We start from the raw sequence: 19,256 nt of genomic DNA on the forward strand, positions 1-19,256 counted from the left end.
GGCACCTGGCACCAACGGGAGACTGTCCCAGGCTCTGGGATCTCCCGCTGGAGGGAGGTTCGAGTCCAGCTTAACTCCTATTTCCGTGAGGAGCTTCACATTCTGAAAACTACAAATTAATGCACAAGGAACGAACACTTCCCAGTCACACATCAGTAAGGATGGCGATTCTTTTCCAACCCTGTGGCTCTCAAGATAAGAAACATCTGTCACAAGCATGTGGACCACCGACGGGCCAACTCTTAGAGCTCTCCGACCTCCAGCCCCGGGCACTGGCTGGAGGGGCCTCTTCTCAGGAGCCAGATCATTCCAGAAACCCACACGACACCGTTCCCTCCTTCCTGAGTGCGAACTCACTTGCCTGCATTAACAGATGGCCTCAGCTGGTCCTTCTTGACATCAGGAGCCAGGGACAAAGCGAGAGACCCTCGCCGAGCAGGCCGAGGCCAGGTAGAGGTAACGGGCCGTGGCCCTGGGCATGCAAGCCCATTTATTGCGCCGCCACCATCGTCCCAGTGCCATTCCCAGTGCTGCCGGCCACCATTCCACAGATGATGAAGTGGATGCCAGGAGGGTCAGTGCCTCAAGGGTACCCAAACAGTAAGGGTGACAACAGTGAGCAGGGTCAAAGGCCCTTATGGAGTAGGTACTGCGTGTCTGAAAGGACAACTGGACAGCGGGGCCTGCTGGTGCCCAGGTTCCCATGCATCCTACCCAGGCCCTGGTCTCTGCTGACACCTGCCAGGACGCCACACACCACTGGAAGCACGGGAAGGTGGAGGAACGGCTGCCTCGGAATGGCAATTCTCGAGGTGCCTTTCGACCCAGAATAACAGTGTTTGCTGCTTCTCAGGCCAGAGCATTTTAAATAAAAACGACCCACACATTCTTGTGTTTGTATAAAAGATATTTACTTCAATTATCACACCTAGGGTGCTAGTGAATAATAATAATACATGGTGTGAGTTTCATACAGTGATATTGCTTCTCCATATCATATAGGGACCGTTGTACAGTGCTGAGAACAAACATCGTATGGCTAACCAAAGACAGAAGGGACAACACCGAGGGGCCGACGGGCGCCTCCCCACCCCCATGCCAGCCGGATCAACTCCTGACTCTTAATGTTGAAAACAAATAGCAAGAAATAAAAATGTTACTAGAGATGGTCACAGCAACACAGCAGAGGCTTCTCAAAGCTATTTGTACAAACAAAAAAAAAGATGCCTTTTTTTTTTTTTTGGTCAATTGGGACTCTGTGAGGATTAAAAAAAAAAAGTCTGTGATTGTGAGTATTAACAAATGAGCTCTAAAACATCTAAGACTTAGTGCGTTACAGAAAATATAAAATACTGCTAAAATATAAGACACCACGATACACTGGGGGGAGCTGAGCTTATTAAGAATTCTCCGGAAGAAGTCCGCCACTCCGTGAGCGCTTGGCTTGTGCTGCGTTAGTAGTCTGGACAGGAGCGTGGCTACCCGCTCGCAGGCAAGTAGTTATTGCACAATCGCAAAGAACTAGGTCTTACTCAGTGGAAAGGGACGTGGGAAAACCACCTTTTCTTTTCCCACTTTTATAACAAGCTATTCTCAAATGCTTTAAGAATTTTGAACGAATCCTCACATCTCCAAAATGCACAGCATTTTCTGAGGGGGTCTTAGATGGTGGGACATGAGATGCCCGTTTTCTCAAGGAAAGAGGCAGAAAACGGCTCGAGAGAGAGAAATGCATAGACGAATTAGGGAGAAATGCAAACCCTTTTGGGGGAATGAGGGCAGTTATTTCATTGGAGGGCATTCTTCCAAAAAGATGAGAACAAAGTCAGGACCTCCAATGATTTCAGAGATGGGGAAAAGTCACGGCATGAAAAGTGAGTCAGGGTCGGTGGGCCCTTTGGGAGCAGAGGCACAGGCCTGGCTCCACCTGGGGCGGGGGCGGGGCCCCTGGCTCGCCCCGGGAGCTTCCTTCTCTTGTGCCCATGAGGGTGAGCCCATAGGCCCCAGACCAGCCCCACTTCACCCTCACAGCCCAGTACAAGCAACTGGGTGTCTTGCTGGCTGTGCTTCTTAGCCTCAGAGAGCTCTGCCCACATCTAACCTCTCCACATTTAACCACGTTAAGGGGGAGAGGGGCTCCTCGCCCCCTGACCTCCTTGGTGTGGGTCCTCAAGCCACAGCCGAACGAAGAAACACTGTTGCTTTAAAAGATGGTTTTGACCAAATTTGTATGCAAGAAAAACAACAACAACAACAACAACAACAACAAAAGCCAACTAAAACACGTCAACCCATGTGAGCCTTGCAAGAAACCACTCTCACTCAGAAGTCATAGCCTTGGCCGGGCCGCCGCACCCTCTGACCAGGGCTCACGGAAACGTCATGAACCCAGAAGTCTTACAGAGGCTCTAGGAGGCTTTGGGGAACTGAATTTTGCTTTTCTAAGTCTCCTCTGCAGCTTCTCACACGAGTGTTCTACTACTCGGCATTCCTCACACTGGTAGATTTTTGTTCATCAACTCATTTAAAAAGTTAGACATGTGGAGACCACCAGTTTTTGAGTGGCTACTCTGGAGACAGATGTTTGATTCTGCTGGAGAAGCCCCCTGTCAGATCCCCAGACCCTTCGCTTCTTTTTCAGGGGGTGGGATGGGGAGGGCAGGAGGCAGAAGACAGTAACCACTGGAGTGATAGCAAAAAGCATTTATAACAACAACAACAACAACAACAACAACACAAAAAACAATATACTCCTGATAAGTACTTAAATGATTAACCTAATAATAAATAGAAGAGGATAGAAATAATTTTTTTTCTCAAGGAAACATCCTTTTATAATTATCCTCATGCACGCTGGCAGGTCAGTAGCAGTCAATCCATCTCAACAAGAAAAGGTTAAGTGCTGGAAGGGATGGCTGTGGTCTCACACTGGAGAGGCTCTCAGCTGCTGAGTCACAAACACCCCCGCCCCCATCCACCCAGCGGTTCTGGCCAAGCGCCCCACAGGCCTAGCTCAGTGGTCAGCAAGAGGCAGGCTGGGGGCGAGGGCTGGGGAAGCCTGTTTTCCCTTCAGTTCATGAACACACGGAACTACAGTGAACATACTCATCCACAACCTGAATCGTCCTGGTCTAAAGCTTACTTTGAGTTCATTTGGTGTGCAATACATTATCTCTTAAAAATGAAGAAAAATGATTTCTATTGCACAGAGCTTTTACACATAGTCATCTATTTAAGTGCTTTCTGTTTAAAGCAAACTACAAAAGAAAAAAGGAAAGTTAAAAATGAGAAAAAAAGAACTATAAAACAAAGGCAGCCCCGTGCCACTTCAATCTGTCTTGCTGATGGGAGTCTGAGTTCACCAGCGGAAGTCCCAATGCTTCGTACACGCTGTGCTTCTGATTATTTTCCATAGGGATGTAGCCGTGACATTGGGATATAAGGCACCTTTCCTTTCTGATCACAGAAAGCTTGATACATAGCAAATAGCATATTCTGTGGTAAAAATTAAAGCCTAAACACTACAAAAATTACAGTAACAGACTATATTTCTTAACAGTATTGGATAAACTAAGATGATCACGAGAAGCAACTCAGTGGTATTTTAACTTTAATAACAGGGGGATTTGGGGAAGTGCACATTTATGCATAGCCTAATGTCTTTCTCTCACTAGCCTGTTTTTAGGATTCTTTGTCTACAATGCCCAACTTTTGAAGTTAGCATTTTGGAGGAGACTAGGCGCTTTGGAAATGTCTTGTTAAAGCTAAATGTCACTTCATCCAAAAATGAAAATGGAGGTGATGCCACTGCCAGTGTATCTTTGGAGGGGAGGAGGGGTGGAGAGGCAGTAGCCAGGCCTGGGTGGGTGGGGGCAGTTCTCGCAAGTGGGACTGATGAGGGGGAGTAGCATTTCCGTCTTCCTTTCTGACCAGGCCTGAGGCTCGCAGGCAGCTGGGGCTGCTGGGGCAGAAAGGTTCTGGGGTGGGGCCCATTTTTGTTCAGCTGGCTGCTCCCCATGCCCTGTCCTCTGCTGCCCTGATTCACACAGAAGGAAATGGAAATGATATTGTCAAATCAGACCATTCTCTTAGCAAGCAAGCATGCTGGCCAGCCTCATATTCGATGCACAAGCAAGTGGAACTGTATCACGTTAGAGTCCCAGGCTATCACCCTGCTGCTCAGGGTGGGCGCTCTGCCTTGTGGGTCACAAAGGCTCCCTTGATGCCACCTAGGCCCAAATGAAACCACAGAAGCAGTTTGGGCAGTTCTGCACGTGAGCTTTTCCCGGTAAGTGCCCAAGTACACGAGAATGGCACAGATCTTAGGCTCCCATCTCCAAATTCTTCCCATCAGGAGAACACTTTGGCCAACAGCGTGGAGGGACCCACATCCAACCAGCAGCCCTGGGAGCTGGTTTTCATTAGCACTGGGTGGAAACTGGCATATTCTTTGGGGAAGAAAGGGCCATGTGACTGAAGGTTGGGTGAGTGGGCCGGAGAATGCCATATCTGCTCCTGTCTTTGAGATACTTCCAAAGGAGTGTCATAGCAGAGCTGAAGTCATAACCTCCCAGTGCCAGGGACAATAAAGAGTTCCCTCACACCAGGTAGGAGCCCTAGGGAAGTGTCCTCATGTGGCATTTAGGGGCAGCCCAGGGCAAGGAAAATGACAGTGACGGATCTTAACAGCTGAGCAGGAATGGGCAGAAAGCAAAGGCAGGCCAAAGACAAGGCCCTTTGAGGCCTGAGACGGCCGCTGCCTGCCAAGGAAACAGCTGACAGATCTTCAAGAACAGGTGGAAGTCAAGAGAAAAACCCGCGTGCCTCACAGAGCACAGCTGTCTGTCCATGTCGTGCTCTTAAGAGAGGATGCCCGTCCACCAGGCCAAGATCATGGATGCCACCCTCGTAGCTTTTTTTCTCCCTGCAGCCCACTTGCTACATGGTTCTGAGGGGTGTGGGGTGAGGAGTGACGTCAAATGGCAGCGTGGGTTAGTGAGGTAGACGGGGACAAATGAGGATTGTGACAATAACGGAGAACATCCGGGGAGGGAACCAAACCTCCAGCCCGAAGGGACATGGCTAACAACCCACCACATGTGCCAGAACCTTGCCTTGCGACATCTCCCCCGCACAGCTGGCTCACTGGCCTCCAAGAGTAGTGGCCTGGGATAGCTACGAGCAGCAGACTCTTGTTTTTATAAGCCTGTTGAGAGGCGCCTGTCATAGTGCATTTAAGGCAACACTATTGCCCCCCAGCTCCAGATCTAGCAAGTCACTATCACCATTTACTTTGCGCAATCCCAGGATGTGCGTATACCCGCCCTGGTTCCTCTGCTATTTTCAGTGAGGTTTGTTTCTTTAAAATCAGGGGAATGTAAAACAATGCATAGAATGTCAGTTGAGTTCACTGATTACACCTGCATGAAAGGACATGCGTTGAGGAGGAACAGAGAAACCCAGTCCAGCTTCAGTTGGGAAGGCACCCTCCTGCGGCCGGGGCTGTCTGGTGACTCTGACTCCAGTCTCTTAGGGCATGACTGCTGTGTGATCTTAGGGAAGTCAGCTGAGACAACCTGCCTTCTGCTTGGTTTGCTCATGAGCTGTGCAACTGATGTGCTCTGGCCAAGGAGGCAGATGGGGTGTTTCCCTCCTCCTGGAGCTCGCCAGCTGGACCCAGGGTGGGGAGGGCCCCTCATGCCAGAGAGCGCAGAGTGACCTCTAACACAAAGCTCCATGGCACTCTAGGCCTGGACCACCACACCACCAACCAGCAGACCTGAATGTCCACATCAGACAGCATGGTTTTAAAATAGGGAGAGAACAAAGATGCCAACAGGAAGGAAACCGGGCAGGGAGGCATTTGTACTTAGGAAGTACAGGGGGGCCATGAATGATTAGTTTTTTTGCCAATCACTTTCCCAGACACAGTGGCCAGGGTTTGAGAGTAGTCATACGAGTCAAGATCCTGGCATTCCCTGGAGACTTCTCCCAAGCCTGCATTGCATCTCAGGGCAGGCTGCTGACCATAAGCCACTGTGCATTGTGCTGTTCCTCAGGAAGGTTGGCTCTGAGAATAACTGAGTTGAACTAATGGCGGTGGGAATCTTTTCTAGAGAAGAGCAGTCTGGTGGACAGAAATCACTGACATCCTGACTGATCCGGAAGTTCAAGGGAGGAGGTCACTTGGGAGCCAGGCGGTGGAAGCGGGTGGGCACTGGACTAGGCCAGAACCCACAGGCCGCCCACCTCAGACACCGCAGGAGAGCGTGGGCAGGAACCAAGGGTCAAGAGGCTGCCTGTGAACACTGATTTTATGCTGAGCCTCCACTTAGCCAGCTAAGTAATGGCAAAAACCTTAAGTTATGAACACTGCCTCCAATTAACAAAAAGAAGCCATTTAAAATGGTATAATGGAGCTTGTAATTAAGTGTTAGTGTTTTATATGGAACCGTTTTCCCCAGGGGAGAGGTACAAATCAGCTTTTTAAACTGATGGAGCGTAAAGAGGAGGAGGTCGGCTGCCTGTGGGAACTACTGCTTGGAACGCCAGCCAGCTGAAGGTAAAACCCCACGGAGAGGACGCTGTTCAAGGCACTTGAATATTGCTTCTCAAGATGAAAGCTCAACCCTTAGACTCAAACTGAGGGGCTCAATGAGGAGGGGGATGCTTGCCCCCGCCAACAGGTTTGTGTTATTTAGTGGCAGCTCTTAGAAGTATTACAGACAGTGATAGCTTAAACACAAAAAAGAATAGGGTTGGGATGGCAATAAAAAAATAAATAGAGAAAAATACAAATACAGAACTGCAAGCAAAATTTAACCAACTGATTGTATCGAGCACCCAGATGTAAGTCTGGCAAAAGAGACAGAATGGAAATCAACAATAATCTAGTTAAAAAAAAAACAACAACAAACACCACAACAAAAATGACTAAATTGCTTGGAAGAGCCAAGGTGGCTGTTTTAGACTGTTACTATTTGGCCACTAGAATGAACAAATTTATAATTTTTCAATTTCCTCGCATTTAATACCTCCATAAATAACAGTCATGCCTTTAAAACTAAAACACTACCCTAATATTTCCTGTTAACTCCCTGCTTTTGATTCTGATGAAAATCAGATATTTAGTGATTCATCACACATGATGACAAATTTCCCTCGAGGTTTTTGTGGAGAGGACACCACAGTACTGTCAGGGGCTCTGCTACTCACTGTCCTAAGGGTCACTAATGCAAACTCGCTCTTCTTAATGCACCTGAATTGAGCCAGATGTTAATCTGTTTTCCCCTTAAGCTCCTCCGTTTTGAATTATCTTCTCGCTGAACCAGATTTGAAGTTCAGAGATGACCAACCATCAAAAGACAAACGGCCTGCCTCACAGCCTCCTAGAGCCTTCTGAAAACTTCTTATTCATGAAAAGGCATTGTCTTTAGTGTAGTGACTCTTAAATTTGTGAAAACTTGAACTAAGTGCTGCAGTTGCAGGTTAAAAGACTGTAAATGAAATATATAATTTCTAAAACATCATGCAAGAAATGTGGTTTCACATCTTACAGTCAAAGTCCTACAAGTTAATTAATACAAGCACACTGAGGTGTAATAGCGGGAGCATACCTCTAAACTTATAACTCCCTCCCACCCCCAAATCAAAAAGATAATATTAATTAAACTTAAGAAATAATGAATGCACCATTAAAATGTCATCCAAAGATGTTGACCTAAGACAAAGGTTTCAATGATACACAATACGGTCAAAAAGTTTTCAATCAGTAATATACAGTATGACAACTACATCTTGTAAATTATACCCAATACTGCCGGCAGTCTATCCCTCTAAAGAATATTTGCCCCTTTCATCCCTTCCTAACAATCAGATAATAAAATACAGCACCTATAAATAAGCAAAAAAAAAAAATATATATATACCGAAATCATCTATTGTTAGTTTAAAGATATGGCAATAAAGGAGTCTAAATTAGCAAACTTGTAGAAGCCATAACTGAACAGCTTATTGAAAAAAGGTGGCAGTAATGCACTCTATGTGTGCACAGGTACTTAAGAAAATACACAGACGTATAAAATTGCACACACGCACACACGCACACTCTCATCCACCTCTATTCTCACGCATATACACATAGACAACAGGAGGAATCAGAGACAAGTTAGACTTTTGATTTGTACTTAGACTGACCTAAAAGACTTAGTAAAAGACTGCATAAAAGAACGTTCCAAGAGACAATATGAATGAAGGGTGAATGGTCTGGTCTGGAAGTGAAGAGTATCAACATTTTGGTGTCAGTTTGGGCCATCTCTACGGGGGTGGGAGCAGAGCCCAGATTGCCACGTTCTCTCTTCTGCAGGGAAGGAAGCTTCCCACGACTTCAACAGTCATCAGTGCTTGTGGTGGGAAGAAAGGGAAAGAGAGTGCGCGGGAGCCCTGCCCAGGCCCAGGGAGCGGCGTCCCCTGGTGGGGCTCAGTCCATCAGGCGCCTGGGAGAGTGGTGTGAGGTGTGGTGCCTTCTGTGCCAAGGAAAGACTGCTGTCTATGAGGGGTGGGCCCCGTTTGGCCCCAGAACTGTCTGCTGTGACCTTAGTGGCCGACTCTTTCCTCCTTTCTTTAAATGCTCACACATGTGCAGACGCACTAACACAGACGTGGACACCATAAATTAAACAAAATGAACGGGTACATGCTACAGTTCTAACTTGTCTCCTAAACCTCCAAGATATGAGGTCTGATCAGCGTGCTCTGCGGTTAGAGGTTAAAAAGCAGATTATAAAATACCTAGATTCGGATCTTTTCTTTTTGTCCTGATTTGGCCTAGAATGGAGTGTATTAAACAGACCCTGGTCAGCAAAAGCCCAGAGTCAGTTAAAGCTATGGATCAATGTGCACTACATGTCAGGATTCTATTCACATACAAGAAAACACTACATCAGCTACCACAAAATCAGTTATTTTCCTGATGTGACTTTTCTTTTTGTTAAAAAATATGTGGAGTAAATGTGTTTTATTTTAATTCAAAGTTTCAAACGAGAAGATTCTTTACTTGAAAATATTTAGGAATCCAAACTAGTGTGTTTAGAGTCGGTTTGACTGTGCAATCTCTTAGTGGCAACTGAACAGCTACAAAAACTTTCTTTTTTAATTTTTCTGAAAAATCCCCCCCCCCTTTTTTTCCTGGTTTAAGAAGATAATAGTGTATTATCGCTCTGAAGCCATTAGATGGCAGATAAAAAGCCCCCTTTTAATATGTGGGTTTGATTTTTTTTTTTTTAAAGCCCACACGAAAGAGGAGGGCGCAAGGCAAAGCTGTAAGAGTTATTCCAGAACCTGTGGAAATCACTTAGGGCAATAAAAAAAACACTTCAGGGTACAAAAAAGCTCGACTACACATTTCCGTTTTCTTCCTTGAAAACACGACATAGATTGGGCTTAATGCTCCTTTGTTTTCTATATGCACCTTGGCCTATGGCGATTTTGCCCTGTGGCCCGCAGGGCAGTAAGTGCGCAACACGGTCCCGGGCCGTGGAGTCGGCGCCCGCCCCTCTGCCCGGCTCGGCCGGCTCGGCCAGACCCGGCCTGGCTCGGCCCGGCTCGACTCTGATCAGCCCGGCCCTGCTCAGCCTGGCGGGATGGGCGGGCGGCGCCTCTCAGAATTCCCATTCGATGGGCTCCTCCCGGCTGGCGGCCTTCTCCAGGCGGTGAATTATGCTGTTCAAGTTCGCGGCCTTCTTCTTCCTCAAGGGGTTGTCTCGCGAGTCTCTGGCGCCTGCCGCCTCGGGGAGGCCAAAGAGGCTCTGCAGAGAACTGGGCCTGCGGGCGGCCGCCGGCGCACTGGTGCTTGGCAAAGCGGAACTCCTGTCGGCGTCCCGGGCCCTGCAGGGGCCCTCCCCCGGCGGGGCGGCTGAGGTAGCGGCGTCCTCCCCGGCCGCAGGCGCGGCGGCGGCGGCGGCGGCGGGTTTTGGCACGGGCCTCGAGCCGTCCGCGGAGCCTTCGGGCGGCGGTGGGACCCGGGCTCTGCCCTCCTCGGCGTCGTCCGGGGCCGTGGTTCCCGAGGGCTGCGCCTCCGCCTTCTCCGACGGCCGCGGCGCCTCCTCCCGCTCCTCCAGGGCCGCCGCGACTGCCTCGGCAGGCCCTCCCTGAGACTTGGTGGCGGCCGCGGGGCCACCTGACTCCTCAGCGTCCGCGGCGCCCGGGCCCTCGGCGGCCTCCACGCCGTCACAGCTGTCGCCCTCGGAGCTGGGCGCCGGCCGGCTGCTTCGGGCCGATGGGGAGTCGCTGGCCCCGGCCTGGCCCTGGCTCCCGGCCTGAATCTCCTCAATGAACAGTTCTCTGCGGATCCGAGACCTAGGAGACACAAGCAGGGAGGGCACCGTGAGGTGGCCGCTGTGCACAGGTGGACACAGGCCCTTTCCCTTGGAGTCTGCAGGCCTCCTGCCACCCCTGTTCCAGCCTCTTCTCTCCTCCGCACTGATTCTCACACTCCCACCCTAGCCTAGCCGGGAGCCTCTGCCAAGCCCCCACTTTATGTTCTCCAAAGTCTGTGCCTGTGCCTGTCCCTTGGGTGGAATGCCAGTCCTCCATCCACTAGGATGGAGCATTGATGTTACTTGTCCAATGGCACCTCCATCCCCGTCCCGCCCCCACCTCTGAGCAGGCTATGAATGGCCAGGTCCTATCACTCTTTGCACATCCTTTGGCCAAGCATGGGGCTTCCTGGTATACAGTGTTAAATGCTGGCTGAATAATTGGAAATGCAGGATGAATAGTAACTGCTGCTTCCTCATCAGGACTCCATGAGAGAGAATCAATTATTAGACAGTGCTGAAGTGGGATTCCATCAAATTATGTTTCAACTAATTTCCTCCTCTGAAAGGAGAAGACCAGGGAAGGGTCACTTTTGATCAAGCAGAAAGCAGAACAAGCATGTGCTCCAACATATCAAGCATGTTTTAATCAAGCTGAGTGCAGCTGACAGTGGAAAATGTGTGCTCCAGTACTTTGTTGGGTCTGGAGGAAACAACTGGGGCCTTGGCAGTCCCTGTGTTGGAACCCTTGGAGACATCATGAAAGGGCTCCTATTAAGTCTTTTTGCACTGAAGTTTCTCTTCCCGTCATGCTGACAAGTACTAGCCTCAATCAGAAGTCTCTCTAGGTGTTTATTCCAAAGAGCTGAAAAAGCCAACCATTAGTGGAAAATCATCTTCAGGTAAATTAGCACCAAGTCTAGTGTCCTGCAGAGATCGGGCCTGCAGAAAGCCTTTGGATTAGGGATGCAGGAAAATATATTTTCAGAACATATAACTCAATAAAGGTAATGTTTTCTGAGACCTCACTATGTCAGGTCCTATGTTGGATGTGGGAAGTGTTGGAGCCAGGGAGAATCTAGCTGTAGCTTACTCCAGTATATCAGCTCTGGTGGCGGCGGCTATCTGCTACATGATTATTTGTTCCTTGTGTGGGGTGAGCTCGGAGACTCTTGTCCTGAAGATGTTTTCTGTGCCTGAGGTGCAGGCTGAGGTCCTGAACGCCCCTAGATGTTCCCAGGAGTAACAGAAGACTTTCCTCCTTCACTGGGGCTGCAGTGGGAGCCTGTGAAATAGTTTTTGTCAACAGGTTCCTAGGCACTATGCTGGGAGGGCAAACCTGCTCTTTACTGGTTTTAAAGCCCCTTGGCAGCTGAAAATAGCATTTGGGGTGAGCACACAATCCCATTCCAGCCTGGCTGGGGAAGTGGGAGGCTAGACTGGCGGCTCAGGGTTTGGTCCCAGCCAGGTCACAAGCCCACCAAATGCTAACTGAGTCTTGGGTAGACTGGCCCAGAACAGGGCACAGGCTTTTTAGAACCAGGCAAACCTGGGTTTGAAATCTGGCTTTGTCACTTACTACCCATGCAACTTGGATGGGTAGTAATTCCTTAACCTTTTTGAGCAAAATGTAGAGAACTGTATCTTCTCTGCTGAGATAAGATTAAATAAAATGTTATCATATAATATAGGACACAAACTAGACCAACCCCCCCCCCCAAAAAAAAACCTATTCTCACCATGCAGATGCCTTTTGAATGACAGAAATGCAAGTGCTAAGGCTGAGGTAGATGGGTTGAATTGGGGGAGGGAAGGAACAACTTTACGCCTGGGGCATGAGTTCCAGGCTGCCACCCTCACCAGCTCAATTAGCACGCATAACCTTTCTCTGTAAAATGGGGCTGGCAGCACTGTATGTGACTGCTGATCAGAGGATCTAATGAGATAACACACCTATAAGGCTCTTGGTTCAGTGTCTGGCAGATACAGGGTGGGACAAAAGTAGGTTTACAGTTGTCAGTACACAAAACACAATTTATTCTTTATTGTATTATTTTCCATGAACAACTGTAAACCTACTTTTGCCCCACTGTGTATTATGTGTTCAAAAGATATGAGACATCCTCCTTCTTAGCCTACAATTGTCTCTATGTCTATGAGGAATATTATCTCTTGGCCTAGAAAGACCAGGTCCCAGGACCAGATCTGGTTTTCAGACAAGTCATGCTCAGCCTCACAGGCTTTTAGGGCTCAAAGAGTTTCTACAGGGTGGACCTGCTCTTCCAGGAGACCAGCCGTTTTGTGGTATGTTGTTCTGGCATTCCTGGTCTCATTCCTAGGTAAATGGTCACTCTTAAGATACTTCTATTTCTTTAGGTAAAAGGTAAGAGGAAGTAAAGTTTTATTTTTTTGACAGGGGCAAGAACTGATCCAAGGATTATTGCCTGAGGGTTCCAGTAGGGCAGAAGAAAATAAAATCAATGCCTGCTGTTTAACTCCTGCAGAAAGAATGTAAGAAACTGCCTTCTTACTTAGAAATTAAACCCAATCTGTGACGTGCGCTGAGTACTACTGTGTGCCAGACCTTGTGTGAAGTTCTGTGGGTAAGTTGGCCAGAAAGAGGATTTGAGCCAAATTCTCTTTTATTTGATTCAAAAAGAGGACACACCTGGGAGCAAGGTCTCACCAGAGTGATGGCGCTCACTTCTTATCAGACTTATTTTCTGGCACATTAAATTGGCCTGTACTAAGCATTTAATGGAAGAGCTAAAGCCAGGAGACAGCACTTGCTCTGACTGAATTAATGCTTGGCACTTTACCTACTGGGTGACCTTAGGCAAATAATGTTTCAGTTTTTTGGGCTTTATGCTACTTCTGAATGACCTGGTACTCACTTTTTTTTCAAAAATAAAAGTTTATTTGAGCCCAAAAAAGATATACCTGGAAGCAAGATTTCAATAGACTAATAGTGCTGACTTCTTATCAGACCTATTTTGTGGCTTACAACATTCTTGTTCTTTTTTCAAGAACCTGCACATCTCATGATATGTTTCTAGGTCTCCGCAGCTGAAACTAATCTCTGCCCTTTGCTATCTCACAGCCCAGCCTGTTTTGTTGTGGAGTTATTTTTGAAAGAAAGCATTTATGAAACATCTACTCTAGATGCAGACCTGAGCTCATTTACTGAGTTTTGAGAGCCTATTGCTATTCTTCCTCTCTCCTCTCTATTTTTGTTAAAGGTGTGTAACTGATTTTGCTTCTCTACAATGACCCATTGACCACCATGTGATAGGCATTACCATGGTTGTCAGGAGGCCAACGAGATGAGTGACAGCAGCTGAGAAACTTGCAGAGTGTGTGCCCTGGATGGGAGGCAGTGGCTGACACTCACCCGAGGCCTGAAGGGGAATCTTGGGAAAAAGGTAGCCCCAGAAAGACCAGAGAAAATGGTTTTGGAGATGTTTTGTGTAATTGGTAGCACCTTTACCCAAATATTCAGAAATCTACAGCTTCATGCACTGCTGTTCAGAGTTATAATACTTGCATTAAAATGGACCTAACTTAAAGACTTGAAATTACATATTCAAATGCACTTTTGGGTCTAGAAAGTGAAAATGGGACGCCATAACATCTGGCAAGGAGAAGCTCCAGTGAACCTCAGCTCACATTTCCAGCCATTCTTCTCCATCTCACTTATTTACTACTGTTGAAGTTTCCTTCCATGTGGAGGGAGCTCCAGTATTATAACTGCTGGCCTCACTTTGCCTCTGTTTCTATCTGATTGGTAAATTAGGATGATTAAGCTGGTTGTGCTCAGCTCATGCACTTTCTTTGTCCTCATGGGAGCTAGTCCATACATGAGGAGGCAGCCTGGAGCCCCTGCTGCCACAATGGATACATTTGCCTGGATCTAGGGGTCAGGTAGCAGGTCTATTTGGCTCTCACACTAAGCTACATCTGTTAACTTAGCCTTTACCAGCAATAAAGGTGCTATATGGCTCCCATCTAATATTTAAACATTTTCCAATTTGTTCATAAACTGGGAGCTTTATTAGGTCCCTTGAGAAGCTTCAGCAGAACCTATCAGATAAGGCAGGGCCCAGTCAGAGACACAACTCCTCCCTCCAGCCCTTGACTGTGTATGATCTACTGCCTGCCACTTGTTTCAGGTAAGTAACTGTGAGGGTGCTACCCACACTAGCTACTTGTCACTTTGGTATAAGAGGAGTACCTACCCTAGTTTTATTGATCCCTAGAGGAAATGCAATTGAGGTGGCCCCTTACAAGAAATGAAACAAGCAGGAATTTCCATCAGGCCACTGGAAATTCTTGGTTTCTAGCAATAGGGAGTCTTGATTATAGCTATGATGAACAATTCATTAACTTTCAGTGAATTTAAATGATCTACTCCAAGCATGTCCCCTCGGTTTACTTTGCTCTACAAGGAGAGCACTCAGCCTTCCCCTACTCAAGTAAGTTATTCATCCCTTCTAAGTTTTATATTTTCATTTGTAGAATGATGATAATGCTATATGCATTATATAATCACGAGGATCTAGTGATACAGTGTTGGTTAAAACACTTAGCTCAGTGTCTGGAGGTCTAGTAGATGCTCAATAAATCTTCATTAACTCGGAACTTTCCCAAAAGAAAGTTTTACACTACTGAATTTATTTAATTACAAAACTAATCAAACTAATTTGGAAAACAACACAGTAAAAGACCCCGAGAAATCATAAAAAAAATTACTTAAGAAACGTTTACTGCTTTGGAACCATGAATGCCTATATTCTCCCTCATTAAGTGATATAAATTAGAGGAAAATACTTTTTTTTCTTATAATAGATGTGGATTGTCTAACTACATGACCCTGCCTCTTTGGAGTTAAGAAGGCCCATAGTACAACATAAAAAAATCCACCTAACTAACCAAACCACTGAGAACTAACCAAGTTCTTAGTCCCCAGTACGCCAGGGACACACAGAACATCATTCCTGTGGAGCATTAATGGCTACCCTCTACAGTGCAGATCAATGTTTTCTAAGGAGTGGAAGTGTGTTCTTTTGGAGCCATAATTTATTGCACTGAGAGCAGGGTTGTACCTGTAATTGTGGAACCAGTTGATGACAGTGCTGGTTTTCAAGTTGAGCTGGGTGGCAAGTTCTTCGATGGTTTTTGGTGACGGGTATGGCTTTTGCTGATATGCTCGTTTCAGAGCTTCTTTCTCTTCAGGAGCCAGCACCACACGAGGTTTCTTCAGCTGGTGCTGGGGCTGGGGGCTTGCGCCTTGGCTATAGTCGATGCCAACGGAGGGGGGCTCGCAGGGCTGACTATCGCTGACTGAGCTGTGTCGCCGCTTCATGTAGGCTGAGGAAGAAGGAGAAGTCAGACTGAGGGGCAGGTCCAGCTGTGAAATCTGCCCAAGCTCCTGACCCCCGCAGTACATGGTATACCACTGGATTGAGGACACAACCTTGTAGCATCAGGTTGTTCTGCCCTGCTCTTCCAAGAGCACCTCAAAACACTTGCACTAGAACCATTCTGAAACCCAACCACACTCATCGAGGACCAGTTCTGTTATGACGGGAGGTTCCCGGCCGTCCCTGCACAACTAACGGTTTAGTTGGCGGGGGGGCAGGGGGTGGGCACAGAGAAGTGTACAGATAGATGATTCTACTAGGGGGCACCAGGGGAAATTACTCAGGTCAGCCTGGGGAGGGGCCAGGGAAGGCTTCCTAGGAGAGATGATGTTTAAATGGAATCTTAAAGGACAAGGAGGGATGAATCAGAAAAAATAGGTGATGCGGTAGAAGATGGTGGGAGGCTGCTTCAGGAAGTTGGACTAGCATGGGCAAAGACACAGAGCCACCCCACAGCGCGGCCAACGCGTGTCGTGTGTGTGTGTGTGTGTGTGTGTGTGTGTGTGCATGAAAGGGGCAGTGGCGCAGGAGGAGCTGTGGGACGTAAGGCTGGAAAGATGGACAGAGCAAGGGCAGGACAAAAGTTCGGACTTTATCTTAAATGCAATGGAAAGAAACGAAAAGATTTTCATCAAGGGAATGATGTGATCACCTCTGTTTCTGAAAGGCTGATCTGGCTACAGTTTGGAGGGAGAAGGACTAGAAGAAAAAAATGATAAAGATCTGAAATAAGGCAGTAATGATGGGGCCGGGAGAAAAGCAGATGGCTTGTGGAGATGTTGAAGGGTAGAACTGCTGGGACTTGGTGGCTGATTCAATGAGGGACTAGAGAGAGGGGAGCTGAGGACGGCTCTCTGGTTTCAGGGGGATGAGTTGGGTGGTGGTGTCTTTGGGTTGGAAGGAAGAGATTAAAGGGACAAGATGATGGTTTGTCTTAGAAGTATGACGTTTGAGGGCCCTCTGGGTCCTCCACACTGAGCTGCTCTGTAAGCAGTTGGATAGGTAGCTATTTAACGCAGAAGAATAGTCTGGGCTAGAGAGAGGAATTTGGAACCTCTAGAATAGAAATGGTAGTTGAAGTCAATGGCATTGATGAGACAGAGAAGGACTGAGGATGAAAGCGTGGAAAACAGCCACATGCAGAGGATACTCCCAGGAAGCAGCCATGAAGGACACAGAGACGGGAGGGAAACCAGGAGATGATGGCGCAGTAGAGGGATGAGTGGAGAGAGATGGTCAACAGCATCAATGCTGCAGAAAGTAAAGTCTGACAAGGACCCCAGAATGTCCTTGGGGTAGTGATTCGGAAATAACCGAAGACCTTGGTGAACAGACATAGTGGCGTTGTGGGAGCAGAAGCCAGACTGCAGTAGGTCTAACAGGGAATGGGAGGTGAGGAAGTGAAGGTAGTGAGAATGAGTTGCTATTAAGGTGAGAAGCCCTGCCTTAAAATAAAAGAGACAGGATGGTTTCTAGAAGGGAAATCTAGAACTGAGGATGGGTCTTTATAAAAATGAGAGCAAACTGAGAAAGTTTCTAAGCCAAGGGACAGGACAAAGAAAGTGGGGGATCTGGCTGAGAAAGAAGGTGACCACTGGAGGTACACGAAGGTGGGTAGAGCTTCAGAAAAATTTATAGGAACTAGTGGGGGAAGTTGATGGCCTTTGTTTTCTTTATGAAGTAGGATGACACGAGAAAGGGTGATCTGGAGTGATGGGAAAGGAGTCTTGTGAGTGGAGGAGTCATGGGACATGGTGGTAGGGGATGGTGGAGAGGGGTGGCTAGGGGTGGGGACAGAAGCACAGAGGACCCCACACTGATGCTGGAGATACAAATCTGAGGTGGCACCAACCCATAAGGATATTCTCTGGCAGGTCCCAGATGCCAAGGAGAATGGGAGGAAAAAACTAGCAGGGCACTAACCCAAGGTTGGGATTTGCAGAGGGATGAGGAATGGAAAGGTGTGAGAGAGAGAGTATCATAACCAGAGAGTAATGAAGTCATGGACCATGGAGTCTGGGATGTCTGGGGAAGGGGCTAAAGGCAGCAGAAGCAAACTGATGGGGAAAACATGGGAGGGGGTATCTGGGGGCCATTTTGGGTAAGGTTGAATGAATAGAGAAACACGGAAAGATGGAAGGGCAGCAGAATGCGGTGAGTGGGGTATCTGAATTTAGGCTTTGAGAGACAGAGTAGCTGTGGGTGATAACAAGACCTGGGGAACATCTAAGGGTTGAGGAGGTTAAAGAACTTGAAGCCCAGGTGATATATGTGTCAGATGGGTCAGACTATCTCCCTGGACGAGGCAGGGTGTGAGTGTGGAGGGAGACAGTAATCCAGGAGCCACAGCCTTGAGAAAATGTAGAGAGTGAGCAGGAGGCTGGCAGATGATGGAGCTGAGAAGGGGACCTGAAGTAAAGCCTGCTGGGAAGAGCTTTGAGGAGGCAGCGTCTAACCCAGAAGTGGGGGACAAGTGGCAGGAGCAGGTTCAGAGCTTGGGGAAACATGTGGCCTGCCCTGGAGGGGGGCACAGGAGGGAGGAGAGTCGCCCAGATGCTGGAGACGAGGGGACTACATGTACAGATGATGTGTATTTTTACTGTGGAATAAAGATTAGGAGAGGTTGTGGGGAGTGGGCTGACTGCAACAGGCTCAGGGACTCAGTGTGTGACTGTCGCTTGGGGATGTGCCTGGTGGACTGCGAAATAAATAGGAGGTGATTCCTGGATTTTAAGTTCTCTCTGTTCTATCAATGTTATCTGTGCATCACTTGCTCTTATTATGCGTCACTAATCACCAACTAAGCTTCTTGCAAATAAATCATCCCTAGCAATCTTTCTACTAGACTAGTAATTTGGAATACAGCCTGAAAAGTCTTTAAAACTTCTTAATACTGATGGAAGATGAGGAATAATGTTATTTAATTCAAATAGCATGCAGTATTAAGAGTGGCATTATCATGATCAGCAGCTAACATCTATCATTAATCTTCACAGTTACACAATGTGAGAGATCATTATCATCCTTTGTACAGGTGAAGAAACTGAAGCTTAGAGTGGTTGAACGACTTGCCTGGGGTCACACAGGTAGAAGTGATAGAACTGAGGCCTGATCTAAGTATGTTCCAGGCAGCACAGGCTGCCCTGCTCAATGGTGGCCCTGTGTAGGTGCAGTATGGGAGTGGGGCCCGAGGCCGTGTCTGTGGGAGCCACAGAAAGCCTCACTTCAACAGCACTGACATTTGGGTCTCAAATGCTGTAGGGGTAGACTGCAGACTGCCAAGGTGCATCTGTAGCCTCCAGGGAGAGGAGCCGCACCCATGCGAACTAGCAGAGGCTGCAAACATGTCAGTCCTGGTGCTTGTGACTGCGCACAAGGTTGGTTCAGGGACCATCTCTTGAAGGGAACAAAAAGCAGAAGGCAGATTGGGGTAGAGAAAGGGTTATAAAGAAGAAAGGAAGGACGGAAGGCAGGCAGGCAGAGCAATAAAAGACTCGAGCTAAAGGGAGAAGCAAAAACT

At 47.7% G+C, this 19,256-nt stretch overlaps 1 protein-coding gene across 4 annotated transcripts in view; it reads right to left on the bottom strand.

Annotated features, from left to right (window-relative positions):
• CUX1 (cut like homeobox 1) overlaps positions 1–19,256 on the bottom strand; it is a 364,417-nt gene that overhangs the window by 16,858 nt on the left and 328,303 nt on the right. For 2 of the 4 annotated variants that reach the window (XM_054589768.1, XM_054589767.1), the window contains exons 23-24: positions 15,419–15,683; positions 887–10,356 (exon numbers count right to left, since the gene is read on the bottom strand). The exons of the other annotated variants lie outside the window; for them this stretch is intronic. In XM_054589768.1, the coding sequence (XP_054445743.1) occupies positions 9,660–10,356; positions 15,419–15,683 (962 nt within the window). In that variant the 3' untranslated portion in view covers positions 887–9,659. Of the gene's footprint in view, positions 1–886; positions 10,357–15,418; positions 15,684–19,256 lie in introns of those variants that run through there. 4 annotated transcript variants of the gene reach the window in all.

Source organism: Pteronotus mesoamericanus, unplaced genomic scaffold (genome assembly GCF_021234165.1).
Source record: "Pteronotus mesoamericanus isolate MK-2021 breed Mesoamerican mustached bat unplaced genomic scaffold, CSHL_Meso_final scaffold_167, whole genome shotgun sequence".
NCBI lineage: Eukaryota > Metazoa > Chordata > Mammalia > Chiroptera > Mormoopidae > Pteronotus > Pteronotus mesoamericanus.